This window comes from Brienomyrus brachyistius, chromosome 10 (assembly GCF_023856365.1).
Source record: "Brienomyrus brachyistius isolate T26 chromosome 10, BBRACH_0.4, whole genome shotgun sequence".
NCBI lineage: Eukaryota > Metazoa > Chordata > Actinopteri > Osteoglossiformes > Mormyridae > Brienomyrus > Brienomyrus brachyistius.
In genome coordinates this window covers 15,211,583-15,239,510 of record NC_064542.1, presented here as the reverse complement: position 1 = coordinate 15,239,510, position 27,928 = coordinate 15,211,583, and the positions used below count along the sequence as shown (strand labels likewise).

At 44.5% G+C, this 27,928-nt stretch overlaps 3 protein-coding genes and 1 long non-coding RNA gene across 6 annotated transcripts; 1 reads left to right on the top strand and 3 right to left on the bottom strand.

Annotated features, from left to right (window-relative positions):
• Positions 1 to 558: 558 nt before the first annotated feature.
• Positions 559 to 3,700, bottom strand: LOC125750754 (uncharacterized). Its single transcript, XR_007400414.1, has 4 exons — positions 2,593 to 3,700; positions 1,710 to 1,794; positions 1,050 to 1,315; positions 559 to 598 (listed from the first exon to the last, which is right to left on the bottom strand). It is a non-coding gene; the product is annotated as an uncharacterized LOC125750754 (long non-coding RNA).
• Positions 3,701 to 3,961: 261 nt separating this feature from the next.
• On the bottom strand, positions 3,962 to 9,083 carry si:dkey-237j10.2 (uncharacterized protein LOC568721 homolog). 2 transcript variants are annotated; one of them, XM_049028279.1, is made up of 4 exons: positions 8,628 to 9,083; positions 6,615 to 6,761; positions 5,649 to 5,821; positions 3,962 to 5,536 (listed from the first exon to the last, which is right to left on the bottom strand). In XM_049028279.1, the coding sequence occupies exons 3-4, from the start codon at positions 5,794 to 5,796 to the stop codon at positions 4,791 to 4,793; spliced, it is 894 nt and encodes a 297-aa protein (XP_048884236.1). In that variant the 5' UTR covers positions 5,797 to 5,821; positions 6,615 to 6,761; positions 8,628 to 9,083; the 3' UTR covers positions 3,962 to 4,790. The 2 variants fall into 2 exon arrangements, with proteins under 2 accessions (XP_048884236.1, XP_048884237.1); XM_049028280.1 differs by having other exon boundaries at positions 5,649 to 5,764.
• Positions 9,084 to 9,220: 137 nt separating this feature from the next.
• sh3bgrl (SH3 domain binding glutamate-rich protein like) lies at positions 9,221 to 21,485 on the bottom strand. The gene is made up of 4 exons (XM_049028281.1): positions 21,215 to 21,485; positions 13,306 to 13,491; positions 12,111 to 12,191; positions 9,221 to 10,269 (listed from the first exon to the last, which is right to left on the bottom strand). Exons 1-4 carry the CDS (start codon positions 21,257 to 21,259, stop codon positions 10,234 to 10,236), a joined length of 348 nt encoding a protein of 115 aa, XP_048884238.1. The 5' UTR covers positions 21,260 to 21,485; the 3' UTR covers positions 9,221 to 10,233.
• Positions 21,486 to 23,438: 1,953 nt separating this feature from the next.
• On the top strand, positions 23,439 to 26,949 carry LOC125750452 (non-histone chromosomal protein HMG-14A-like). Of its 2 annotated transcripts, XM_049028283.1 has the most exons (7): positions 23,441 to 23,604; positions 24,727 to 24,759; positions 24,914 to 24,943; positions 25,240 to 25,287; positions 25,422 to 25,541; positions 25,975 to 26,005; positions 26,168 to 26,949. In XM_049028283.1, the coding sequence occupies exons 1-6, from the start codon at positions 23,590 to 23,592 to the stop codon at positions 25,981 to 25,983; spliced, it is 255 nt and encodes an 84-aa protein (XP_048884240.1). In that variant the 5' UTR covers positions 23,441 to 23,589; the 3' UTR covers positions 25,984 to 26,005; positions 26,168 to 26,949. The 2 variants fall into 2 exon arrangements, with proteins under 2 accessions (XP_048884239.1, XP_048884240.1); XM_049028282.1 differs by lacking the exon at positions 25,975 to 26,005 and having other exon boundaries at positions 23,439 to 23,604.
• Positions 26,950 to 27,928: the final 979 nt, after the last annotated feature.

Genomic DNA, 27,928 nt, shown 5'->3' with positions numbered 1-27,928 from the left:
ATATAATATATACATGACTCACACACACACACACTCACATACACTTTATTGGTGTGTAGGAATTGAACCACGAGTCACAGTATTACCAACTAAGCCACTATACCACCCATAAATATGATATATTGTATTAAGCATTTTCCAAAATCTGGCTATAGGGGGCGCCGTGTTTATTATTGTCACTTCCAGCAGTCCTGCTAACTGTGGTGCAACCTGTTGCTGTTTCGGATTATGATTCCTTTATGGCTATGCTAAAATGCTACTGCAGGGAGATCTGAGATGATGAAGACCAGGAAAAAGATTATCTGCAGAAGATCCCTGTAGATGATAATGGGCTCTGAGTTAGAGGAAGCCAAGGCGGAGTAAGCAGGCCGAATTAGCTTAGCTTTCGGACGGACACATTCCATCTACTACGCGCCCTTCAGAAGAGGCAGAGGAGGATTGTGAAACACACAGATAACCAGCTCCAGCACAGGGACATCCTGAATGATCAGAGTCTCATTGACGCTGCTCCCCTTCTTCAGGAAGTAGTTGATAGTGGTGGACTTCTGGGATATGTTGACCTCTGGTCTCAGTAAGAAGGCAACGCTCACTGCAATAACTGACATCACAACACTGCATTATGTAAAAAAAGTACGAAAGTGCAGATGTCGACATAAAATATGCATATATTATTTGCATGGAGGTTTCCCCCACCATGTTCAGAAGAGAGGGGGCGAGGGGATGTGATATCCATGCCTGTACCTGACAGCTGTAGTGACTATACTGCCCCCCCCTCCCGCCCCCCCTTACTGTGACCCTCTAGGGCAGGCAGTGGAGCACGCAAATCTCCAAGTACACATGGAGTTTTAGGGAAAATGCAGTTTACAGCAGCAGTGCCATGTAGAGATTTCATAGGGGCAAGTGATCAACCCCTCCCCCCCCCCCCCCCCCACCAGAATAATGTGGCTGGACAGCAAAAAGGACAGAGTAAAGTCTCAGTGAGTTGCAGGTGTATTAATAAATCTATGCAGGATGAAGAGGGACACCTGAAAAAAGTCAGAGGTCCTCACTGCTCTCAGGACGGAAGTGTAGCCTGAGATGCAGCGGTAAAACCTGCGGCTTTAAATACTTTCGGACTGGATGCCGAAAAGTGTCCTCATGCCTCTTTGGGATTCATTTCTTCTTTAAAGGCTGCAGGTTGTTCCTCTGCATTGACAGATGTGCCAGGACATGCAGAATCGTTGCAGAAGCACTAAAGTGGTCGCCCCTCCGAGCTGCAGGAGCGTGAAGGAGAAGAAGGAGAGGAAGATCCAGGCGAGCCAGGAGATCAGGGGGGCTATCAAAACAAAGGCACGGAGGATTTATACAGGAAGATCTCAAAGATCTCTCATTAGACAGTCTTTCCTAAGATGGCTAAGGGCCCACACTAACTTTCATTCATCATTTCAAAGTAGCAACGAACTGATATTTAATATCTCCTACTTATTTAGCTGCTTGTTACTGACCCTGCGGAAATGTTTACAGCACCTTAATGCCACAAATAGGACAGGCCTGTTTCCCGAGTTCGAAGATTTTCCTGCAAATAGTGCCGCATCAGCTTTTGATGTACAAGAGGCCAGCTATCCTTCAACGACAACCGATACGGCGTCGCTGTGTAGCAGGGAAGCGTCTCATGCTATCCCTACAGCTGCCCCACTGGTATTTATGCCCAGTGATGAGAAAAGCCTTACCCAAGCCCTGTGCAGGCTGGGAGTCGATGATCAGGAGGTTTAGCCTGGTGGGGAGACTCACAGGGGTGGCCTGAAGACTCAGAACCTGGGGCAAGGTGGAGGGTGGGTCAAAGGAAGCAGCCAGGTGGAGAAGAGGGGGCCAGGAGCACCCCCAGGTACCTGCCCCCACAGCTGTACATCCCATATTAGAAGCACCCAGATGGTAACAAGCACAGGAATCACTTAGCTAGCAGTGGGACATAACTGGCAGCAAAAGGCCCTTAAAGAACATTGGCACCGTTCACAGTACAGCAGTGTGAACACCACAGGCCAGAGCTGAGCGGGACGCTAAAACCTACCCCAGGAACACTCCACCATGTTCTTGGTTTGACGATAGTTATACTCAGGGGCTGGAAATAAAGCTCTTGAGTAATTTCAATGAAAGCTAGCAATGAAAAAAACTCAACATTGTGTTGTGAAAAATTGCATGTGAAAGTTAATACATTCGCGTTAATTTTAAAGTTATAACGCCTAACGCATTTTAATTGCTTAACGTTGCTGCAAGCGTTAATTTTCATACTCCAACAGAAGTACAGGATAAACGAAGATTTGTAATAGAGACCTGTAATACTGGCAAACTGGATCAAAAACAAATAGCAAAGACTAACTATACTTAATGCATCTTCGAAGCATCCTAATGTAGACTTAAAAATATGAGGGTGTGTCGATTCGGTAAAGTTGGAAAGACATCGACAGATTCGAACTTCGCGACTCAATAAATCTTAAACAAAACGTTCTTACAACGCAATATACGGGTCTGTTCAAAGGCGGTAAGGTAGACAATGAGCTACAACCGGATTTTCGTCGAAACAATATTGGCAATAAAATTCAATAACTTTCTTACTATAAAGTGTAGTTCCACCAACATCGCTCTACTCTTCTAGGGTGTCGTCATGGTCGTACTACAAAACATAGTTTGGGGAAATGTGCCTGTGTCTATTGTTAAAGAGATGTTATTGGCGATCACGATCGGAAAAAATATATGGCCCACTAGCCGAGAAATTATCCAACTGGGGATGCTTGACAGCAAATTTCAGGGCTGTTTTTTTTTGTTGCGAGTCCATCCTTGGCGCCAGTCAACTCTTTACTTGACATGGGCGGCCGCCTAGGGGGCGTCGTCTTCTGAGGAGGTGCCGAAACTTTGCCACCAGCGCCCCCATCCTAATATAACACGAGGATGTGAGATTCGGAAAATGTTTGAATAATTGGATGACTAGTATGGATTGGACCGACCACGTTACCACATGTTGCTCCGAATGAAATTGTTTTTGGCGATTAATAAAGTACATACTGAAAATAACTTTTTTCACATGACGATCTGTTCTACTTAGCATCTCTGTCGTGGCTCATTTTAGCGGAGGATTCCCCCCGTATAAACTTCACCACCAGACGTTTATTTCATCGCGTGGTCCAGGGAAATCTTGTGTCACCGTATGCAGTTTGCTTGATATGGTTGCTTTAAGAATACACTTGACGACTTAAAGTCCTAACGTAAACTTAAACAACATGAGGATGTGAGCATCAGAAAATATTTGGATAGCTGGATGACTGGTCGAGATTGGCTGTGTACCAACCCTGTTAGCATATGGTAAATTTGAAAATAATAAGTAATATACTGAAAACAACCTTTTACACGACAATTATAGTCAACTCAGGAAAACTGTTGTGCCTCATTTCTCCCGAAGATTCTGTAATTGAGGTTTTTTTTTAAAAAAAAAAAAACGACGCAATACCAAAATAAGACAGAAGATGGCAGGCGTTTACAAAAAGACATGCTTACTCTGTGCCGTACGGCTTTGAAATGCCGTTTTGGCCATTTATCGACACAGATTACATGTTTACATCCATCTGTTTTCTATAACTGCTTGTCCAATGGGGGTCCAGAGTCTATCCTTGAGGCTACAGGCAGAGAACAACCAAGGATGGGGTATCAATCCATCACAAGGCAGACTCACACATGCACACCTATGGGTAAAATGTAACTCCAATTAACCTCAGCATGTTTTTGGATGTGGATCTTGGGTGTGAACCAGAGTATCTCGAGGAAACCCCACGATGACATGGGGAGAACATGCAATCTCCACACACATGGAACCCAGGTGGAGACTCGAACCCTGGTCCAAGAGGTGACAGGCAGCACTTCATATAGCACCTCCCTCAATTAAAAATATCTTTACAGGCAATGACAGGAATAAATAAAAAGAGAATGGACATTTTACATCAAGAGGATTGTATTTATTTTGTAAAACACATTATCTACTTACACTATATATAACATTTAAATCACAATGACTAAACTAATCAGATAGTGTAACATTTCTTAAAACACAGTGCTGTTATAATCCTGTAAACCGCAGGCATCCTGCTTTACAAAGAATGAAATTCAGTGAATTTCTTCTTTCTTGCACAGGTTCCCGTTTTTCCCATCTCTCTGTCCTCGTGGCTTCGTGTCCACGTGACGGCCACACTTATATTAGTTTAATTCAGGGAACAATATGTGATTCCGGCTGAAGGGTAGAGCGGACCATTCGTACAGAACAGTTTCGATTTCTCCTCCCACTTTGCGTGTTCTACTGTTCCAGAAATATGACTTCCTGCATATGCAGTTCTACAGACACCATAAACGACATGTCATGCGTCACACAACTGTTTCTATCTTCTCGCCCGCTTACAAGTCACACATAAGAAACAGGAAATAGTGCAGAATTCTAATTAGACAGGAAGTAACATCATGTCAAATGTAGAGGGGGGGGGGGGCATTTTCTATGTTTTACAGCCTCAAAGAACCATTTAGAGCAGTGTTTCTCAAACCAGTCTTCAGGGACCCCCCAGTCCACATTTTTGCTCCCTGGGAGATTGACAAACTCTGGTTTGGAGTAATGCTGGTCTATTATAACCTGAACTGTTCCTTCTTAAGGAAGGCCTGTGTCTGTGTGCCTATGATCTAGTTAACGACTTCTAGCTACTGTCAGCAACTATATGAATGAAACCTGAACTTATTTGGGATGTTACCAGAGTTACCAGCCAAAAGAAGCATGTTTCTCACCGAAGGTTTGGATTTTGACCCGGCTTCATAGAGCACGGCGCCTGCAGGTCGTAGTGGCAGAGAGGAGCCTGCCTCTGCCCTGGGTCAGAATTGGAGATACGTAGCACAGGAGAGCTGAAGTGGGAGCTGATAGCGGTGTTGGACTGGGAGGTCAGGCGACCCACTGCACTAGGCTCTGTGGATTGATGCTGGTTGAACTGGAGGGGGTTGGACAGGGCTGGTGTGGACGGGGCCAGGTTAGGGCTGGGAGGGAGCATGCAGCTGGGTGAAGAGCCCCCCCGGGCCAGCATGTCCTGTAGGTGCTGCAAGTAGACCTCCAGTTGCTTGTTCTCCAGGTAGCTGTTGAGCATCGAATCAGATTGCGGCTCCCCTGCCAGGATGATGCTGCTGTCTGCTGCATCTCCAGCCGGGGGCGCCACATCACACTGTGGATCCAAGAAGATCGGCTCCAGCAGAAGGGGCGCCATCTCGGCTAAATCCTCGGACTTCAGAAATGGGCCCCCATCGGCCTTATCGTCCAGGACGGGGCTCTCGGAAGCCTTATTCCCAATGAGGTCCCCTCTCAGCTGCAGATCGGGGTAATCTTTGCAAAAACTGTGGCAGCACCAGGAGCGGTAGAGCTCCAGTCCCCAGTAGGGGTGACCTTCGGTGCCAGGGATGGAGAGGGTGGGGCTTGGCTGGGCCAACACCTCAGAGCTCAGGTTCTCCACAACTTTCGACATGCCTGGTGGCTTATCTTGGCCTTTACATGAAATTACCAAGAATCAAGCAAGGAAAATGATTAGCATTAAACTGAATGATACTGTTTATCTTCATTGCTTTTCATAACTTACAAATTGTTTTTTTTCCCTCACCTTTGAGACGCTTGAGCCTTACGAGGTCTGGGGTGACCTCGACAGGGCGAGTGCAGGTATGGGTACCTCTGGTGCCAGGGCTTGGGGGTGTCCTGTCCACCGCCTCCTTTTTATACCTGAGCACAGACAGGAAGCCCTCACTCAGCATAACTCAGTTGGGGCGGACGTGAGGCCTGGATGAAACAGGTCATTGGTTAGAGGAACATTCGCGAACCATCAGCTAGTATCAGCTGGTACTACGTTTCATGTCCATTGAACATTCACGCAAGCTCAGCGTATGCATGGTAATTCTTGTGGAATATGCTGAAGGAAACAAATTTTTCAGCGCAAATATAAACAGAGATTGAGCATTATTGTGGAGGCACCCGCAATAGGTATCACTAAGATCAAAGTGGAAGACATTTCCAATTCATCTGTTTTTAGCAACCACTTTTGTGGCTGTGGGAACCATAGGAGATGGAGTGGGCTATTCCCTGGTGGGATGCCAATCCATCTCCAAGGTCATCCACACGGATGGCCGTTCCCTCGCAGAGTAAGGGCTGCCCAGGGGAAAGAGGGGGAGGCGAGTCACAAATTTTGGTATGAAAACCGAGAGGGAAACCCAATAGACAAACATATGACATCCACCCCCAGACCCAGAGCTAGATTTAAACCCGCACAACCCCCAAAGTGCGAGACAGCGACATTACCCATAAAGCCATCATACCATCCAGGAAAAGAGAACACACGAGCCCAAAGAACTTTCCACAAAAACAGACATCTGACAGACACCCATAATCAAACACAACAGTCCTTCGTTATCCACTTTTAAATCTGACTCTGAGACCTTCCTCTTTGTTGAACATTTCCTTAACTACATAGATGTTTTTTCTCCTACTTGTCAAGCAACACTGAGTTTGTGAAAGGTGCTATATAAATACAATCTATTGTGATTATTAAAGGAGACAAGCTCATCAGAAGCCTTACCTGCAGTCGTGGATGGAGATCCAACCAGGAAGACACTGCCCGGTATGCGGAGGGGAGAGCAGATCTACCGCTCACGTCGTCATTCGCCCTGACAGAGCTACGGTCATCTGTCTTTGAATGCTCACTGAGGAGGAGGAGCTCTTGAAACTGTTTCACAACAGAGAAACAGGAACCAGTGGGCACTGAAATATACACTCATATACTTTAAAAAAAATTGAAGAAGCGCTTTTAGGTGTCTGTAACACGGGGCCTTAAACTGACTGATGTGTTTTTTTCCTTCATTGTTTTCGGACCATTTTGGGCAGTGAGATGTGATTTTTCATTATCTCTGATCATAGGACTCTGTCTACTGTCAGGCTTTGTAATGGACAAAATCATTTGCAGGTTAATTTTTTGATACCCACACTATGTAAGACGATGAAAGGAGTACTGTGATCACTCTTTTGCTCTGAAGGTCCCTCACTTGCCCTTTCCTAAGACCCGCCCCTTATTTTGCTCACTTGACCTCCCATACTACCTGATGACCTTCTCAGCTTCTTCTGAGGTGGTCCGTCAGACACCCTCAATGAACAATGTACCATAGCAGCTGTCACATTCTATCCTGCGGCTTCCTGAAACCAGAAGAGGATAGTCCAGGTCCAGAAAGTACAAATCCAAGTACAATCCAAGATTTTCTTTCATCAGCTGAGCACACCATGACTGCGATGCTTAATTCTCAAGTTTTTGGTTGAGACAAAATCTTGGTCTGGATTTTTACTTTCTGGTCCTGAACTGTCCACCTCTGCCTGAAAGACTTGCTTTTTTTTTAGGTTTTTAGGCCATGTTTACGTTCACTTACTTTCTCATCTTGCTAAACAGACATCTCCTGAACTCTAAGAAGCTTCTCCTGGGGTATTAATGGCTATGGTGAGTCAGCAGCGTCATTGTTGAAATAGCCCCCTTTGTGGTTTGCAGTAATAGCTCCTGTTTGTTATCGTCTCCTGCAACCAGCTACCATTCTAGCCCCAGATGCTCCGTTTCCTAGGCAACGGCATCGCCCCCCCAGGCAGACTACCCTGTCGGTTCCATATGCCCCCCCCCCAAATGGCCACAAGCTGTGGCCCCGCCCAGCCGCGGCTGTGCCTCCCTCCACCTGCCGCCGCCCCCCCCCCCACCCCTGCCGCAGCTGGCATCCATTTTAGGTCACGGTTTTCTGGCCATGGACTTGCATGCCTGTCTCCCACGCCATGAGGTCCTCCCGAGGCTGCCCCCCCTCCCCCCACGGCATATGTGGCCCCTCCCCAGCGAAGTCATTCACCAGTTAGGCAGACTGCACATGGAGTCATGGCCCAGACTGAACCATTTCTGTCTGCTTTCTCTCAATGCCAAGATTTGCATGCATGTGCAAGCCAGATATAAATATTTAGCACTTAATTAACAGTTAATTAACTACACCTCAACGCATTAAATGGATATTTTACATTTATAGCTTGTATTTGGTACCTTATGCCATAGAAATGAACTATTTCTATTTCAATTTCAATATCACTGAGAAAAGATAAAGCAGTAATAATAATTTAAAAAAAAACTTGTAAATCCAGCCATATTCATGCAAACTGAAAGATTCCAGTTCTCTTATTCGAAGGGAGAAAAGAATAGAAACAATTGTCGTCCTTCATCCGTTTAATATACATACTTAATTGTTCTTTTTAAAATTCCCCATTAATATAGAGGCAGGCTATTCGGTGAAAATGCCAAATCTACTTCTAAATTATAAAAATACTAGCCTCGAGTAATTAGTGTAGCTGTATAACTGCGTCTTCTCACGGATTATGAAAAGTTAGAAAAATCCCCTTGTGGATATTGCATGATTAGCCACAGATAATTACTCCTGCATTTCACAAAACACCAAGTCATGTATTCCCCTCCATGTGAAATACCCAGCAGGGCCGCAGAGAAGCAGTCGGTTTATTGGTGCCGCAGCTGCGCCAAAGCCCCACAGCTTCTAACCCCGATCGCGGGTCTTACTCTTACCCGTCACCCTTTACCAGCAGTTTCAAGAGAATCGGGGTCATATGATTTGGGTGAACTTTGTTCCTTTATAATTTGCAACAAAAATAATGAATGCGATTCATTTCTGAATAAACTGGTACAAACGTGTCCCGAATCAAGAATTGGGTGGGGCGGCGTACAGAAATCCCCATGTTAACAAGGAGCCAAGCCTGTTCCGACCCGAGGCAGAGCAGCACTTGCAATCTGGCTCAGCCTCGCTCTCTTGGCGCTACTTTTGGGGAATGACTGGATAAAAAAGAAAAATTAGATTGCTAAAGATCCGCAGCGCGGATCTCTCCCACAGCAAATACCGCTACGCGGATAGATTACGGTAGCATTGGAGTCTGAAGTGGTACTCAAAGTACAAGAGCAAACCCGCCAACTGGGATTTTAACCTGCAACGCACGTCCAAGATCGCCGTCACAATGACTCAGGTCTCGGGTTTATGGACATTTGGCGCATACTAAAACGTGGACATAAGAAAAACCAGGTATTGTGAGTGCCTAGGAATTAACATACCAATGGCGTACGTGTTTCTCCTGCAACATTAGTGATAAAAGTACAAACGACGAAAGTTCGATTTGCGTCTTTATTATTTGAAAAACAACCGTAAAAACAATTTAGATTTTTTTTTCGGTGGCTTAGAAGCGTTGCAGCTTTATTTCTACACTAATGCTACGGATACCCATTTCATAATTACCTCAAATTGACCGAACAAATGAAAAAGAAAAACAATGTTCCTCAAAATACTACAAATACGTGAATGGCATAAACTTTGTAGATGAATACAGTTCTATGCATTTTTCCCAACTATTCTGCAGTGGCTACGTGAGCCAACAGTAACCAAACCTTTGTCACTAGTCTGTTTCAATGTGTTACTGTTTTCCCTCCCCAATCCATTCTTTAAGACAGAATATAATTGTCTGTGGTATTATAATGTACCTTCTACATTTGGCATTGTCTGGTCAACTTCTGTTAAATAGACAAAGGGTGCAAAAATACAGAGGAGAAAAAAACAAAAAGAACATTAAGACTTACATTAGGATACAGATACACTTTGTGCATCATATAAATGAACTGGTACCCTTAGCACAAGTATAACACACATCCTTTTATCAGTGCAAATATACTTGCCTATATGATTTTCAATATAATGTAATAAGGTGACTATTTGCAGCAAGCTGTATTAAGGCTCATAGGTTTGAAGGTTACTAGGTCAAAGGAATGAGTTCTTCATAAAGTAGCACATTCAAAATGCTGCACAGTATATGGCAGGATCTGCAGTGAAGTACGTGTGTGACAGGCTGCATTTCATTGTTTTCAAAAGTTGACTGAACAGGATGACTGTAAAGACAAACACACTCATGGGTCCCCGTGTTATACGCTCTTAAAACACTGGCAGGAAACTGAGGAATTCAAAATGACAGGAAATGACCCAAATAAACATGAAGTGAAATGGCGTGACTGAGTTAAACAGAGGACGCAAAGATTGTGATTATGAACGCCCTCCCAAAATGCACTGGCATTGAGCTGAAGTACTGGAGGCTGACATGAGAGGGCGCCGATGACCGTGGAAGACAGCTGCTGACTACTGCTGTTGCCTTTTGGCTAAGGCCTCTGCTTCCTGTTGAGAGAATGAGAAAGGTAGTTAATTTCACTGGCACTCATAGCCTAACCCCTTCAAATGCGTACAAACAGGAAGTCTCTGTCAATTTGACTTTGCCGTCTATTTTGTCAACAGAACTTTCTGACATTTAGGGAGTTTTCCACAGCTCCATTAAATATTTCTGTAAATGATTTTTGTCCTCCATACAAAAGTTTGCAAAAGCATCTTCAAAAAGAGTATGGGCAGACTCTGGCTTGCAGTCAAGAAAACGGAAGAATTGAAAAGGCAGGACAAAAGTATTTCATACAAACATCAACCGCAAACCACCAGCTACTCCTTCCGTCAGTCTCCTGCATCGCGAGAGGCTGTGCCGAGGTGCCTGGCACCCGACTACAAAGTCTTTCAGCAGCATTTCATCTCTAATGTGCCAAAAGCAGGCCCCAGTGAAGAAGAGTCCATTATTAATCTGCCTGCAAGTTTTATTCGATTTTTTTTCTCCCTGCCTGCAACGACCTTGATGTGAGCCAGAGACTGCTGCAAAGTCCTGGCATCCTTGATTCTTGATACGTTGGTACATCTTGGCCAATCAGGGCCATTAGTGTGTGTATCTGAACCTACAAGCCTGTACTTTTGTACTTATTATATGTGTGTGTGTGTGTATGGGGGGGGGAGTGATCTAATTAAGAGGGTGCAGGAACTATGGGCAGTTACTGAAGGAGGATAAATGGGATGCTGAGACCAGCCAAGCTTGACGGGGTAAGACAGGATCTTCAGCTTAATTAGCACCCTGCCTATAGGAGTGTTAGCCATTACTCTGCGGGGGTCATACTGACCTGTGATGGAGAAGAAGTGGGGAGATGGGGGGGGGGGGGGGGGGGGGGCAGGGTACAAAAATACCAGTGCTGATAAGTTATTTGGCCGTTGACAGATTACTATTATTTGCTTCAGCCTGAAGCTGCTTTGGTGTGTCTCCACGTGTGTGAGTGCGAGAGGGATTGCCAACGTGTTTGCCTGTAGGGGGCACTGTTAGTTTCAGATACTAAGCCTATTCATGTGGGTCAAATGTCAGCTGTACATAGACTATGGACAAAGGTGTAGTAATGCCTTGGATTCTCATTATGTGTGTGACGCTTATGAATACAGGATGAATGGAAAGCGCTTAGTAGTGACACCTACACGTGTGTGTGTGTGTGTGTGTGTGTGGGTTTGCATGGATGCAAAATGTCTCGTTCGGTTACATATGGTTAAGGTTCGGAATGACTAGGAGTTAAGGGTGTCGTGACTGAGATTAGGGTTTTTTACGTAGAAATGAATGGAAGGTCCCCATATAGATATGTACACCAACGTCTGTGTGTGTGTTTGGGAGTTTTCTGTTCCAAGGCGGCCTGTGCCTACAGTGACCTTCACATCACCGGTCACTGCCGTCTCACTTGCTATATCTACTACGTTTATTTCAGACTCTTATGATGCCGATGTTGACTGACCTATACCGTCTTTGTTGCTATCACAGCCTTAAATTCTGAGGGAGCAACATTTATAAGCAGACACACACTGTACATACACACATGCACACAGATACAGGCAGACACACACTGTATACACAATCTGAGAAATACAAGCATTCAAAGATGGTATATACAGCTCGTAGGCAGTTTTGGTCACAAAGCTGTATAATTCATCATCCACCATCCTAATTCACCATCCAAAAAGATGCATAAATCATCAGGAAGGCGGGGCCTCCCTAACGCGATGGCTACAAGACATATGTGCTCGTTCTTCCTTTTGAGTGACAGGTGCGTAAGTGCAGGTCGGGTGGTGATGTGACCTATGAGAGGGCAGATGGTCAGACTGGAACCCACCTTGGAACCAGGGGGAGCAGTCAAGCCTAGGAATGCATACACAGCATTTTCTTCCCTGGCGTCAAAAAAGGCCTCGTAATTCTGGGGAAAGGAAACACAGAGTCACAGGAACTCTTCCTAAATCTTCAAAGAGAGAGCAAAGGAAGCATGAAAATCATTTGGTGGATCAGTGGGAAGCACCTCAGCCTCAGACCCTGACCTTCCTAGGATAGGATTCAGTCTCACTGTGACCTTAACTTCGATAAGTGGTTTTGGAACACAGATGGATGGATGACACAATTTGTGAAGAATCAATAAATATTTCATATACAGACGCTCCTCTACTTACGAACGGGTTACGTTCTGAAGGGCCGTTTGTAACTTGAAATGTCCGTAAGTCGTTATTCAACATCGTTTTAAGGTTATACGCAAGTACAAAGAACTAGGATGCTGGGAGAACACATGCTATGCTGCTGTGCGGTGGGAGAAGCAGCCAGAAGTCGCACTAGGCGGAATTGGTGCGCAGAAAAAGAAAAATTTGATGTTGCGGACAGGAAACAGGAGTCCAACGAATACAATTTGGACTTACAGTCCTCTTCATTCATACGTCTGAAAGTTTGTGAGTTGAGAAGCGTCTGTACCATCAAATTTTCCCTTTCATCTGCCTTAGATCTTAAGAAACAGGGAAAAAACCCACAAGTAGATGACCGTTCGAGCTCAGTGCCACTGGCCAGCCTTCGTCAGTGCTTGCATCATATGGCTAAGCTAGCAGTCACCAATTGGCTCGTCAGCCAATCAGGTGCACAGTTGTGGGCATTTACCGTCAGCCTGCTTCTTGGTTCACAATGTATAATAGCACCAAAACCCAAACTCTGGGTGTTTATCAATACCAAGAACACAAAGAACACACTTGTGTTCTTGGCAAGAATGTTCTTGCTAAGGAGCCTCCCAAGACTGAACCTGGGACATGAATCATGAGATTGTTCTTGTTGCCGAGGATACAACTGATGCATCCTTGATATTTGGGGCGGGGCAAGAACATTATCCGGTGATTTTTACCATCCTCCATACTTATGTTCAAGTATTGAAACTATACTTTGCTAATGGAAGACGACATCAAAAGGGTATGCGAGAACACAAGAACAGTCAATCACGCATATTGAGAAACAGTCTCTTTGTGTCTTTAGGTTTAAGGTAATACAATCTCGACACTCACCCCGCAATACTTCTCATCGCTGAAGATCTGTGGCGGCAGTGGGTTCCCGGTGGCAGGCCGGGAGTTCTCTGGAACGTTCTCCTGCATCCACTTTCGGTTCTGTTCGTTTGCTGCAATGTCGCACTCCTCGAAATCGATCTTGTTGGCCGCCAGGAAGCCCATGACATCCTGTTGCTGCTTCTTGATCTGCATGGGGTGAGTGGAAAAATATTTACGAGGGTTGCCACAAGGACATCCGAAGGAAACCGAAGGTGCCGCTACACAATGCTCCATCAATCTTCCAAATAGACAACATAAATTTTGTTTACAGCGATATGGTCAATTGAAAACAGTGCATAAACAGAGTTTTTCCTGTGTTCCTATGTCTGATTTTGGCTCCTCCACTGGCCAATTGAGAAGCCACCCCTCCGCTAGCCAATCAGAAACAACACGAGAAAATAAAACTGGGGAACGTGGCTTCCCCTCCATCCCTGACGATGGTGGTGGGATCTTAACAATGCACACAACAGGGACGGAGCCTTGAACAGGCTCTGGCCCACCTGCCCTGGGCCCTGATACCCAGTAACTACACCCTGGACACTGCGGCGAAGGAAACACTGCAATCTCCTTTAATCGGACAGCGATCAGGAACCCAGCCAGCTTAGTGCTGTGCATTTTACTGACATGGCCACCAAACAGGCCGAAAAATCTGAAAACAAACAGGTGTGTATCAGCGCAACATCAGCAAGAAACCCGGAGCCAATAATCAAACGTACTTTTAAAATCTGCAAAAATTCGACTTGACAAAAAGGCTATTGTTGAGATTCCGTCGCTGTTTAACCATATTCAAACATTGGGTTAGTGTCGGGCGCCTGAGGGCGTGCGCTGTACTGGGTCTGTTTCTGTCTGGGTCTCATAATAGACTCTGCAGCGCCATCTAGAGGATTTGTTCCATTCGGAGGGCCGCACACCAGCCACTGCTCAGCACGGTATTGCCAATAGCATGGCAGCAGTTACTGTGTCAGCCAATCGCATGAAAAGGAAATCAGATTCAAATACAGCCCTGGATATGCATCTATAAATGCTAGCATTTGTTAGTAAAATAAGGCAAGATACCGGTCCTGCACATCCTCAATCAGCCGCCCTGAGCTGTAGGTTTCACCTGGAGCCCTGAACCTTCTAGAAAGAGGGAAGCAGAAGCTGTTAAAACCTAGATTTGTGACCCCAGACACACGCAAGTTCATAAAGCATGGGCAGGTTAAAATGAAATCAAGACCATTAAGAACGAAAATTACACTGTAAAAATTATATGTATAGCACACATAATTCAATATCCATATACATTCAGTGTCAGCAAGTGCCACACTCCAATTCAGTGTTAAATTGTCTGAGCTAACCATGGTGGGGAAGGCGCTTTATAAAATGGAATTAAATTGAACATGTTACTGTTAATAATCCAGGAAATCAAATAACCCAACGTGTGAAATGACCTTTTTTTTGGCTTTAACTTTTTAAGTACATTATTCCTTTTGACTAGGACATGGTCTGAAAAGTCCCCCCCCCCCCCAACTCTGCATTAATCTAACATGATTTTCATGTCCCTATAATGAAAAATAAAACTTGTGCTATTATTATACTATGGACAATAACAGTCACCTATATCAGTGTAACATGCGTTCCTTAGTAAGGCCACGTTCATAGGAGTGTTACTGGTGCGCAGCCTGGATGGTGGTATGGACAGAACGGCGTGATACAGGGATCCTGGGGCAGATAAGGAGGAGAACTAAATCAAGGGACATCTTTTTGGAAATGGGCAGGAGCACAAACAAACCAGGCATTTTGAACTGTCCTGTTGAGTGTAACATTAATGCAACTTCTGCAATCAGACAAGTAAATCCTTATCACAGATTTTTAGGTCTAGGGTCACCTAGACAGATACAAATAAAATAAGCAGAAGCATGAAGGCCACGGGGAACAAGGAACCCGTCCTGCAGCCCTGATGTCTGTGATAGGTAGATATTTTTGATGAAGCCCAGTTCTGTCTGCCGTATGTTCCTTTGGGCTTGTGTGGCTCTTCCTCCTCTGTGGTTTTCGTTCGCTGCGAGGGCTCGTCAACACACGATATGCTGCTAACTGCTAAACTCAGGGTCTAGCTAACCAAATTTGGACTCGGCCATTTTTTTTTATCACAACCCAGAAACAGTTAACTATTTCAGTCATTTTGTGTCACAAGGCACCACAAACCCACAGAAAGAGAGACACCCTTATCGCACATTTTTGGTATTGTGACTGGTTTGCCCTGGGGTAACCTACAAGCCAGAATAATCCAGAAATGACTGGAACTTCTACCAGCGCCTCTGGACTGAAGAAGATCGACCATGGAACAAGCAGTAAAGCTCAGTGTCGAGCAGATTAGCTGTTATCACGATGGCCTCTGCACCTGGAGCTCTGCCATCAAAGGCTTCCGTCTTTGAATTCCCGGATTGCAGGAAATACTTCACAATTTTATACGGCTGCCAGGATGCGACAGGTAATGAACGCCAGTCAAAACAAACCCGCCGAATCCCCTGTGCGAATTAGCTGATCCGCGGCTCGAGTCGTAAATCCAATCCAAATTCATGGTTTATAGGCAGATGATTATGTCCATTTATCAGAAAGAGAAAGATAAGTCATGCAGTCTGAGGCCAATGGATTATAAAGATATTTTATCTCTAAGGAAATTTCGAATTCACATACAAGACATCAAATGGCCAGTCTGTTGCAGCCTTGTGGAAGTTCGTTATAATTTTTCGGAACTTTTGCTGTTCTGAAAATGTCTGTGAGGGAGGTAAGGAAAGGAGATGACTGGGGATGTAATAATGTCAGATGAACACGTTACACCTGTAAAAAGTGATACATTTAAATAACCCATCTGCATAGGTGTATTTCGGACGGTGGCAATTAGATGTTAGACTACCGTGTTCATTTAATGTTCGATGGAGAATCGCAACACTGACAACATCGTGCCTTGTGGCTAATAAATTGAAAAAATTAAGACTATAGTAGGGAGGAGAGGAGGAGGGCAAAAAAGAGGGGAGTTAAAAAAATAATAATAAATTAAAAAAAATAATAAAATAAAATCGCTTAGGCTAATGCAAACAGCCACAGGAGGGAGTGTGTTTTTCTTGCTCGGGGGGGGGGGGGGGGGGGGGGTCTTGTTCCTCCCCATGAAGTTCTGGTCTGTCCTGTCGCTGGTAGCAGCACAGAAAAACTTGCCAAATAAGGAGCTACGGAAGCTGGGAATCTGGACGGAGGAAGGAGACCGGGGGGGGGGGGGGGGGGGGGGGTGAAGGAGGAGAAGTGGGAGGGGTCTCAAACCCTCACCAAATATGGCCAGCTGGTGCGAGCCCAGAAACCCCACTCTCCACTTCTCCCTGTGTCCCAGGACAGCCGCACACGGCCCAGACAAACGCGGGAGGCCCAGGCAGCCGAGCTCCCAGCACCTCGCCGTAACCATCCTATAAACAGCGGCATCACTGACATACCCTGACAGATTCCACTCAATAACAGAACCCCTCCAATTCACACTCACATCACCAGGAAATGCCACCAACTCTGAAATCTAATCAATTATTACTGCACATATTATTAGTGGAATTCATTCATTTCCTTGTACATTTGTAAAATCGATTGAGTGCGATGTCATTAAAACAAAATACAGATAAAGTTTGTGTCAACGTCCCCAAAACTGGTATATAAAAAGCTCATATGTATGTTTTCAATTTAACAATTTGGAAGGTTAGAGTAGCAAACACTCCAGCTCCTCTGCTCCTAGCTATTTTGACATTGTATATACTCAGATTTGTTATTTTGTGATGCATATCAATTTTAAAATTAAGTACAATCTTTCTCCCGCACCCATAGTAACCACAGTAACTGGAGTAGGGCTGAATACTGGATTTTTCCCTGAGGAACTCTGAGTCCCCTGCCCAGCCCACAACACAGCTGGCCGGCCCTACTGGCCCACGAAACGAGCACAACGCATTCAGATCTATAAGCCGCCACCCAGGCTGACCCACTTTGCCTGGTGCATGCTGGGAAGCACGTCATTCCGTCACCGGTGGGCCCATTGCCCAACCCACCTTCAACGAACGGCAGGAGAGAGAAGGATGTCTCTTTCAGGGGCTGCTAATCACAGAGCCTCCATTGTTTACATGCCAAGCTAAATTGATTTGGCGAGGAAATGGGCCGCGATTATTATCTCATCGAGCCCACTCCGTTTCTCTGTTGCAAACGGGAGCGGCTGTCTTGCAACCTTGGTGATGCCATTCCGAAACGCCTGCCCATGACCTTTGCATTAAAACGTAATTCCGCGTCGTCACATCAACCAGCTAGACGTTTGTCTTCTCCATGTAGACCTTCGTCTTTCTCTTCTCTGAACTATTCCTGTTGTTTCTGGGGTGGGGATGACACAACGCGTCCCTACTTTTGACCAGCAGAGGGGGACAGAGATGGGGGGGGGGGTAGACATTAAGTCATATGTAGAAGAGACTGAGAAACAGAAGCTACAGTGAAGCAGTGGTTTGGATAATCAGTAGAACGAGTCCATATTGACGAATGCAAATGGCATAAACCAAAGAATAATAAATAAAACTGACCAATTAGAAAAATACTGTATTGGACTGTGCCTATGGAATCATTGTGTGAACAAACCAATAGTCAAGCCAACAGTTTACAAGACACATTGGCATCCTGGACATCTGCCTTAATGATCAGCCAGTCTGTGACAGTGATGCTTACTTATAAGATTTCAGGATAAAATAGGAGCTACTAGCAAGTAGAGAAACAAGGGTCCAGGAAAATACAACCGGAACAAGACCGCTTTTGCAAACATGCCACATTTGTGTTGATAAAGACCTCCCTGTCCTGCCCACATGCACCCCACAGCTTATCTGTCCCTTCATTCAACATCTCGAGGCCCTAAAAGCTTCTTTCCTCAACCGCACCGCTTCCAGCCAGCAGAGGAAAGGGGACAATGGACCGGCACAGAAACTCTGCTCTCTGACCTCCCACATCAAGCATGCCGTCCGGACGTCTGAGCAGACACAGCAAATCGATTATTTTTATGAGGATCAGGGGGGCGGCCAAAGGAGTATCCGGTAAAAGTTATGCTAGAACGTCCCCAATGCTGGCTACGCCCATGCACGTCAACATTCACTCCTCCACCGCCGACACTTCTCTCCTGAGACTGCGGGCATTGGTTTATTGGAGTTCGATACGTTTCACACACACCCCCCTGCTTCCCAATTTAGTTGTTGTCCCCCCCCCCCCCTCGACTGCCCTTTCTTGATGCTTAAAGGCCTCACTGCAGTTATGAGGAGGGTTTGTAGGTTCCAGGCTGCACTAGACGTTGATACAAAGCACAGCCTGCTTCAACTGGCACCCATACTGCTGACCCAGATGACCTTAAGGCATGGTTTGGATAAGGGCTGCGAGAAGCTGAGGCCGAACCTAAACCACAGGCCTGACATGGAACACCAGTAGCACAGGAGAAGGGCCAGGCAACCGGACATAAATCCTTACTGACACATTCACACCAGGTAGAGTTTTCTGTAGTAGCTACAGGAAATGCAGCCATATATATATCTGGTACGGCAACAAATAAGACCGATGATGCTGTACTACAGCAATACCAAATCAAAGCAGAAGGTTTCTTCTGAAAAGACTTCACGTTTAGATGGAGGCAAAGCCTACAGTTCCTAAGGAACCCCTTGGATTTTAATGTGAGGCTAAAATGTCCATGCCAGTTTTCTAGGCACACAGGCTGCGAAAATTAAATCAGTCCAGATTGCATGAAATCGAGAGTTACGGAATTAACAAGCAGCTCCATTAACGTCCTGGTGTAATAGGTAACGGCATTAAAGGCGTAACATTTAGAGAAACTCTGGCAGAGTCAAATGCAAATGGCTGATATCCATTAACTTAGAGGAATATGGAGTGCCAGAGCGCGACTTGACGTCACAATATGACTGCAAGATTCCACAGGCTATAGTTAAACTTCAGTGTCAAGGCGGAGAGACACACCACCAGTGCCTGGAGATGGCAGACAAGGAACACAGATAAATTACTTCTGCCTGGCCTAATGGCGAAAGGACAGGCTTGATTACCCTACCATGGAAGAGCTTGTTTGCTCAATATAAACACAGAAAAATGGCTGCACAGAGCCCTGACCTTCGGTTTCGGCTCCTACATCCCGGAACCACCACGGAAAATGCTCCAAAGCACGTCATATTAAGGCTGAGGTACCTGGACCCTTTCCCCTTTCATCAATACATTCATTCTGCCCCCAGTCAACAAACACCACATGTTACATATTGAGAAAAGGGGAAATAAAGGGCAGTGATCTTTGGAATTTGGATAAAGGATCACTGAAAACAAATCCTCCATTGTAAGTTTCAGCTTCCCTTTACCTGGAGATCATTTACTGTCTAAACAAGGAAGCTCCTCTCAATAGCTGGCCTCAGACGCTGATTATTGAGGACGCAGTACATGCATATGTAACGCACAGTCTTTTTATGTGCACAAAGACCTTGCGAGCGTAACTTTGTGTTCTCATGGAATACAATGGTTTAACTATGCTGTGGAGAGTCATTAACATGGGAGAAGGTACGAGATGCCATGTAGGAGTCGGAAACAGCCGGACGATTGAAACAGCTAGCATCAGGCTTGGTCCACTGCAGACTACTAATGCTTTCGACTCGTTTTGTGCCAGACATTTAACCAGATACTTAGGAGCAACTGCATACCTATAGCAGAGCAAAATCAGTGCTGTTTGTGGGGGACAGAGAAGATCCGTTTTTCTGGTGGAATAAGAGCGAGGTGGTAGATTTCCGTTGCTTTTCCCCAGATCCTCAGGAAATATCAGAAGTTGCACACAGTCCTGCGGGGTTTGTAACGTGATACATTGGCAACGTGCAGTATGGCCTGTCCTTAAAGACAACTACCAGACTGGGGAGGTGCTGACAGACACGAAACTGACTCCTCTTTCCTAATCCTGGGTACCGAGATTCGGAATTTTAAAATGCCTATACTGACCTTGCATCGGGATGATTTTGGCTTCGCAAGACACACACACACACACGTACAACATCCAATACCTAATGACTCTAAAGCATTCTACTTTTATTCTCCGTGACAGTATACCTCAGTTATAAATTAAACTATGCCTACTAATAACCAATAACCGAGAAAAATATTATAGAGCACGTGTCTTTAATTCGTAGTGCTTTCACAACCATCTGCGCCCGGTAGGCCAAACCACAGCGTGCCTCCCTCGGTTTAGTCGCCGCTTGTCTGCCTGCCGTTGCATGAAACGGGCTTTAGAGAAAGTGGCACTAAACGGGCAAACGGGGAGCGTTATCTGCAAAGCCCACAAGTGTCCGACCCTTTCCGGCTGCATTAACTGCATGAACCCACTAACAGCATAGTCTGCAGAGTCAGAGAGCGCAGACCTTCAGCAAAAAGCTACTTATTTTTCGCCTTTGAGCCCGCTCTTCACTTTTCAGTGTCGTACGCCTTCTTTTAGTTAATTTCCCCCAAAGCAAAAATGTGCCCGTTTAACTGCATGTTTAACCGCAATAGTATAATTGCTATTTAAGTCGTCTAAAAGTGCAGTTATATACATTGATGGGCGTACGGCTGACGCGCGTTCATAAAACATGCAATTAGATTTCGCTCAAGGCATCAATACTACAGAATTAAGTTATGTGGCAGTAAACCATGCATCGCTATCTACTGATCAATGCATCGGGTGGAGATCCTCCAAATAATCTAAATTTAGACCCGAAAACATAACGTGCAGCTGAAATAGGAGGTCGTTTTTAAATGAAAAATGCGAAATCTGGGGTGTGCATGGCATGCCATCGAAAAAGGTAGCAAGTTAAGTTCTTACCGAAGTCGACCCGGAGGAGGATGCTATGAAAACTTTGATAACCATGTCGATTTTTAAAAAATAGATTTCTTCTCTTTAATTTTTCCCCTTTGCAAGAAGGGTGCAGGCGTGAGAAATGCAATTTACTCGGATCAAAAATAAGTATGGAAGTGACGGAAACGTCAGTCCTCTTGGCAGTGTGAATTGGACGCGACGCTGCTCCTGTGCGGAAGAGCCGATCGGCCCGAGATGTTGCCTAACTGGGTGCGTTTCAACACTGCGGTCACTCAGCTCCCCACCCTCCGCATTCTCCGCCCTCCTTTTGCTGCCTTTTCATATCTTAGCCATAAAATGCAAGCATCAAAAGTGGAAAAATATATATTTACACATCCAAAATGAAAAATCGTGTTCTCCCGCAAGTACCCGTGCTTCTCTATTTTTTGTGGGACGAACAATAGGCAGCTAAATCTGAGGAACTCCAGCGCTGTGCAATGTGATATATGGATGATTAAAAACTTCAGCAGCCTTGCTTTCGGGTGGTTTTACAGAATACAAGCGTGTTTGGCGTCGTTATTGCTCGAATCGCCTTTCATATCCGTTACTTTCCTCCTGTATAACGAAAACGGAGCCTCCATGTGTAAGACTTGTCCGTATAAATTCATTAAATTAAGATCACAGTTTTAAACATGGGTGCCAGTCATATATCCCACAATTCCGCGTTCAACGATGAAATACAAACTGAAGCAATATGCTGCCATGCCAGGAAATTGCTTGGCCCAGTTGCTTCTTCCTGTCACTAAAAGCCTTTTTCCAATTGCAGAGATATATGTTAAAAATGCAGTACTTTCTGTAATAATTACTCTGATAAATGAAATGACTGTACTATAAACATTAACATTGCATTAGGGTTACAGTATAGGCTTCCGTTTCTAAACGGAATACGCATACAGCATGTGGCACTATTCCTTCCATTTAAGTTACAATATTTTACGTCACACGTAACGTCTTGAGAATATAAATACCAGATTTGCATGCCATGAAACGTGATTATTGAAGGATTGGGGCGCCCTCTACTGATTAATGGCCTCTATGTCATTAGATGTTTCAGACGCATTAGTTTGCTATTTAAAGACATTTAATATCTGACAGGGAGGGCACTACAACGAAAGACATTAAGTGGCATGCTATGTGAATGCCAATTAACTTCGGTTTATCGTTTAACATTGCATAACTATTGAGAGTGGTCTTTCAACGCGTCCTTGGTCTCCATCTGTCTTTCGTTATGAATTCAAATTGGGCAAAGCAGTTGGTGTAACATGCGGACGCTAGTGTTCGTTTTTTATTAGTGATCGTATTTCTTAGTTTCACCTTTAACAAACGTCTGCTGCTAGCTGTGTCTGAGACGTTTTAATAGCCAGACCTTCACTATAAAACCATGACGTATGCATATTGCAAGATATCTTGTAACCTTAGCACAATAGCAGGACATTGGACACCAAGAACCAGGATGTATTTTATGTTATTTCTGCACAGGTTGTTAGCGACAAATCTAGGGAACCAGCAACTAAAAACATGCAGCCTGCCACTTTGTCGTCGTCTCTCTTACATCCCTCTCTTACAGTACATGACGCCACAGATCTCGTAGAGGCATGCAATGGCCGCAAGGGGCGCCATAAGCCGGAGCGTCCAGTCCTGGCGCAGCTTATATCCACTCGCAGCATGTACGGCGCCGCAGCCGCCAATAGGAAGCCGTCTCTCAAAAACGCCTGGTAAGGTTTTTCTTCCACGGAGGAATTTGGTTAAGCCGCCAAAGAAGAATGTGTCAAGCAGGCTGGGCGCCATGTTGGAAGTACTCTAAGCACACGGGGGGGGGATCGGTGTTCAGTTTTCAAACTTACTACGACTCTGTTCTTGCATCTTTTCGGGGAATTCTGAAACCGTCCACATTGTCTGATTCCGCACCTCTGGGTGTAAGAAGATGCAGTACGTCGCCTTGCAGGCGCATTTAAGGACACAGGCGAGCACAAAAATCTAGGAGTATATCTCCCTTGCAGAAAAAGATAATTTTATTTTTCTGCAAAAAAAAGAACAACTTCAGATTTAAAAGAAAATCTTCCCCTCCCATTTGCATTTACGATTTCGCGCGTAAAAAAATACCGGCGCTGGAACTCCGGCTGTACTGCAGCTGCCAACACCGAGCGGCGATTGGCCGAGCGCCGCGTCAATCATGGCTTAGCCGCACCCCTCCCCCCATTCAACCACTGGGTTTAATGTTGCTGTGTGTTTACTACAGTATTTAGTATAAGGGGCTATTCGCCTTTTACATGCTGTGAACTCTGAGTAACACAACAGAGGTTTTTAGGTTTATTTTTAAAGAAGCCATTCAGGAATCCAACATGCCCAAACGAAAGGTACGTAGTTAACTGAAATATGCAAATACTTTTTTCCTCCTTCTGAAATCAGAGAACCTTTACTGGCGATTTCACATTAGCTAGCTATTTATTGTGAAGCCTACCAGACAACGGTGATTTAATTATAAAATCCGTTGTGCGCAAAAAGTAGACTATATAAATTAGTGTGCTTTATGTAAGAATTAATGACTAATTTTTTGACCAAGGAGGCGTATTTTTTTCGCACGTAAATGTAGTGTTTACACTGGTTTCTTGATCAACGCACTCGTCTCATAGGGAGTCTGAAGTCTAGCTTGGTCTCCATGCTGTTAAACCACAAGCAGCCATGCTTTGCAGCTCTGACTGTGTCCGCCGTAAAAATGGCAAATCACAAATGCTCGTCTTTATCGTTATAAGCGCTCACGGTGACTCGGAACAACACTCACAGACGCTTTAGGACCCGTATTTTTTTGTGAGCCGTCTTAAGCCGCTAACGATGCCTTCCGAAGACAATAAATGTATTATTTTTTTCTTTGTTCGCGGTGCCAGATGGCTGCAGTGTCGCCGTTCTGCCGTCAGATGGCGCTGTAGTAGTTTCAGTTTCAACCCCTCCCCCTTTTATCTGCCCCCCCCTCCTCTCCCGGCGGTGTGACAGAGAAAAATCAGAGGAGGGGAAAGTGCGGTTTTCACGTGGGGATGCTAAGGCAGGTTTTTTGCAAACTGGCGCGGACCAGTAAGTTACTGATTTTTTTGAAAAAAATATTATTCTAATAATCGAATTGCAAAAACTATACTGATGGTTTTAGTTTGATGTTTGATCGCAGTAACCCAAATACAAAGCGCGGCGCTTGAGTTCAGTATCACTAAACAGGACAGAACTTCATCGCAGAACATCTGCTTGCCGTCTTACTTAAATGAGTTGACTTGTGTATTGTGGATATGCTGCGTGAGCCCAAGCGCAAGTTTTATTTTTTTTCGCCTTTTAATTTTTAATAAAATGTTTTTGATTATTTAAATTGTCACTTTTCATAATTTATTTATATGAATGCAGAATTTTTATACATGTGGATCGTCATGATTAACTGTAATTTTTTTAATCGATTATAATTTTTTTGGCCTGACACATTTTACCTTCTTTTTTAGCAACAAGGAGCCGAGGGCGACGTTAAAGAGGAGGTGTGTATTGCTTTATTTTTTTGTTGTCATACATTTGTCTACAAGTATTTAATTAGAAGTAGCTTTTACATTTTTAACCGATTTAGAAGTAAGCTTTGGTTTAAATTTATGTACCTGGTTCTGTGAACATGAATCCTCTCCCCTCTCGTTTCAGCCGCAGCGGAGATCTGCTCGGTTATCGGCAGTAAGTGTTCGATCTCCGCTTCTCAAAGTTGCCTTTCTGTCTTAAAACTTTGTTTGCATAGATGTCAAGCATAATCGCACGTGTATGGAGTAATAGTTTGTTGCTGGTTAGCTGGGTTATTTCTTGGCCTGTCACAGTTATTGGGAGTAATTTCTTAGAGAAGTTTTGATGGGTGCGTATATAAAACGGCTGTTTGACCTAAGCTTAGTATTTAAAGTAAACCGTATTCAGATGTTGTTTGATTTCATAGCAGTTCTTTATGGGTGACTTATAGAACCTTTTGTCCACTGCAACAGAGGCCGCCGCCACCTAAACCGGAACCAAAGCCCAAAAAGGCAGCAAAGGTAACGTTTTCCGGCAAAAATCCGCATCCGCAACACTTAATTCCGGACTGTTTTGTGTGTTGGATGAAGCCACCCAAAACTCAGCCTCTTTCAGTCAAGGTCCTTCATTGGGTCCCCCCTATCCATGTCTGTAGAAAGAGAAGGCAGTGAACGATAAGAAAGAAGAGAAGAAGACCAAGGGGAAGAAGGGAAAGGCGGAGAGCGAGGCAAACGAGGAGAACCACTCTGAAAACGGCGAGGCCAAGACCAACGAGGTACCTGCCGTGACGCTCGCGTGCCAGAGGCAGTGCTTCACTGTCAGTATAACATGGGAGATGGGACTTCACCTCCTTCTGTAATTTCACTATGATAATGGTGGCTGGCATCTTAAAGTATAAACGCACATGTCGGAGAGAAATGCCACAGTCGGTAAATAGAGTATAATTTCCATAATTAGCTTGGTCAAACATTTGCAAGAATTAAGTTACTGTTTGTGTTTTTGACAAAAGGAAGAACCTTTCGCATTAAACATGCATAACATTCAGTCCTCAGTAATGCAGGCTGTCATTTACAGTTATATTCCAACTTAATGCTTTTATCTGAAGCTAAGTTTGTAATTTGCACCTTGCTTGAGTACTTTAGTACTGTGGGGATTTGAACCAGGCAACACCTTCAACTAGTATTCTATGTACTCTTTTTTTTTTAAAGATAATATAAAATGAAGAAATATACAAACTGAGTAAGTATGTGGACACCTTATAAAATTTAAATGCCTTGACTTTTGGCCATATCTGGTCATTACAGCTTTTTGTTGTTTATTTGGCAACTGAAGACTGCAGTTGGAATCATGTAGAATTCTGGGAAAAGGTCTACTGATGTTGTCTGTCTTTCCTGCTTCCAGGTGGGAGACACTCCTCAAGAAACTGAGAAGGAGGAAGCAAAATCTGACTAGCTGTACTGCCACCCCTGAACCCCCCCCCCCACAACAGCCCCACCCTGAGAAAAAAGCCCACAAATCTCTTATGTAGTTGCCCTCAACCTCCATGGCATATTGTTATCAGAGGAATATTTTTATCAACAATTTTATAAATATCGGTACAGGTTTTTAGCACAAAACAAAGCTAGATATGGATGGCCTAGCATGTCTGCAATGGTCACATCAAGTGTCCCCGTTAAAGACAGATATAGTAAACCTTTTTTTAAATGGCGCTTCTTAATTGTCGATGACTTGCTCAGTGTAGGGAGATGACACCAGCCGGTAGGGGTGATTTGTGAGTTACCTGACCCGTTTTCCCCTTTAAACCAGTTCTCGTTTGCGGATGGCTATTATTTTTATCTTCTAAATGTGCGGTTCTGATTAGTTTTTTTTTTTATTATTATTTGGGGGTTTTTACTTTTAACTTTAAAAATGTATTGTCCATATGAAAGAGGAATACAAACATCTGAGAATAAAAAACATTCCAGGCAGAGTTATAATGTGGGCTGACTTGTTTTATAAACAACCATGTTGGAAATTATTTTAATAAAACAAAAAAAGATTGTGAAAAGCTACTTCTTTTTAGCAACGAGGGTTTTTTTTTTTTTTTAAACCGAGAAAATTCAAGCAGATACAAAATATGCAGGTTTCTCTGTTCCCACTCTTGTGTTCTGGATGTCTCTTAATAAAATGATCCTTGGAATTTTCCTCATTCTGGTGCTGTGCGATGTTTCTTTTCTTGGGGAGCATAATTCACACGAGGTACTGGTTTTGGTTTGGCCCAGAGGCTGCAGACTGTGACCTTAGCTGATTGACGATGTGTCTGCTTGTTTATTCACGGGATGCTTGAGTACAATGTAGCTTACTAGGGGTGTGTGTCTTTTGTCTGTCTTTAAACGGCTACACACTTCGCAGATGTGAATTCAAGTATTCGGGGGTAAATGACAGATAAGCGCTTATCATGTGTTTTTAGCCCCGTTAGGGAGTCAGTATTTTTCATGTGTGTAAGATGAGATCGACAGGCGAAAGTAGGATCTCTGCACAGAGGTTTAGAAAATCTTCACCAGTTAAGGTATTGAATCTTGTGTTTTGGTGCCGGCTGGCTATGTCAAAATTATTTAAAATAAGATTCATACGGAGGGAAAAGTTTTGTACTGGACAGCTGGGCAACCGTACAAATTCACAAAGCAAGAAATCTGATGTAATGGGCTAGATTTTCACAAGTGATTCCGTTATTAAATGTAATGGGGCTCCCTGAACAAGAAAGTTGCCAAGCCTTGGGCCAAACCAGCCCCAGTAACTGGGCTCCACTGAAGACAAGCCCTGTCTGTGAAAACGTATGACCTCAGCCCTGTCTGATTCTGCCACCCACAGCTGGCGAGGGGGCGACTTGCCCGCTCTGCGTTTGTTTGCTTTCGCCGAGTGCAGGGCAGCGCCGGGCAGGATCAGAGTCACCTAGCTGGGGGGCGTAACTGTAAGAGTTCTTTAGAAGATGAAGAATGACGAAGACTCAAAGATGGGAAGAGGTCGAGCTGGAGAGGGGGGCTTGAGTTAAAGAGGGGTGCTGGTGAAGGTGGAGAGGTTATAGTTGAAACACAGTGTAGCCGAGATTTCTTGGATAAAGACATGTCAGGAAGTTGTTGCATGTTAAAATACGACATGTGTATTGATGTGAAAGTATGGCTG

What these genes read in the sequence shown, in the direction of transcription:
- LOC125750452 (XM_049028282.1), top strand. An exon ending in AGCCCAAAAAGGCAGCAAAG is followed by an intron (nt 25,288 to 25,421) that starts GTAACGTTTTCC and finishes CCATGTCTGTAG; the next exon opens with AAAGAGAAGGCAGTGAACGA. An exon ending in GCGAGGCCAAGACCAACGAG is followed by an intron (nt 25,542 to 26,167) that starts GTACCTGCCGTG and finishes TCCTGCTTCCAG; the next exon opens with GTGGGAGACACTCCTCAAGA.
- sh3bgrl (XM_049028281.1), bottom strand. Translation starts at nt 21,259, where the DNA reads ATGGTTATCAAAGTTTTCATAGCATCCTCCTCCGGGTCGACTTCG. An exon ending in CCTCCTCCGGGTCGACTTCG is followed by an intron (nt 13,492 to 21,214) that starts GTAAGAACTTAA and finishes CACCCCATGCAG; the next exon opens with ATCAAGAAGCAGCAACAGGA. An exon ending in GCGATGAGAAGTATTGCGGG is followed by an intron (nt 12,192 to 13,305) that starts GTGAGTGTCGAG and finishes TCCTTTCCCCAG; the next exon opens with AATTACGAGGCCTTTTTTGA.
- si:dkey-237j10.2 (XM_049028279.1), bottom strand. Translation starts at nt 5,796, where the DNA reads ATGCTGAGTGAGGGCTTCCTGTCTGTGCTCAGGTATAAAAAGGAGGCG. An exon ending in AAGGCTCAAGCGTCTCAAAG is followed by an intron (nt 5,537 to 5,648) that starts GTGAGGGAAAAA and finishes TTTCATGTAAAG; the next exon opens with GCCAAGATAAGCCACCAGGC.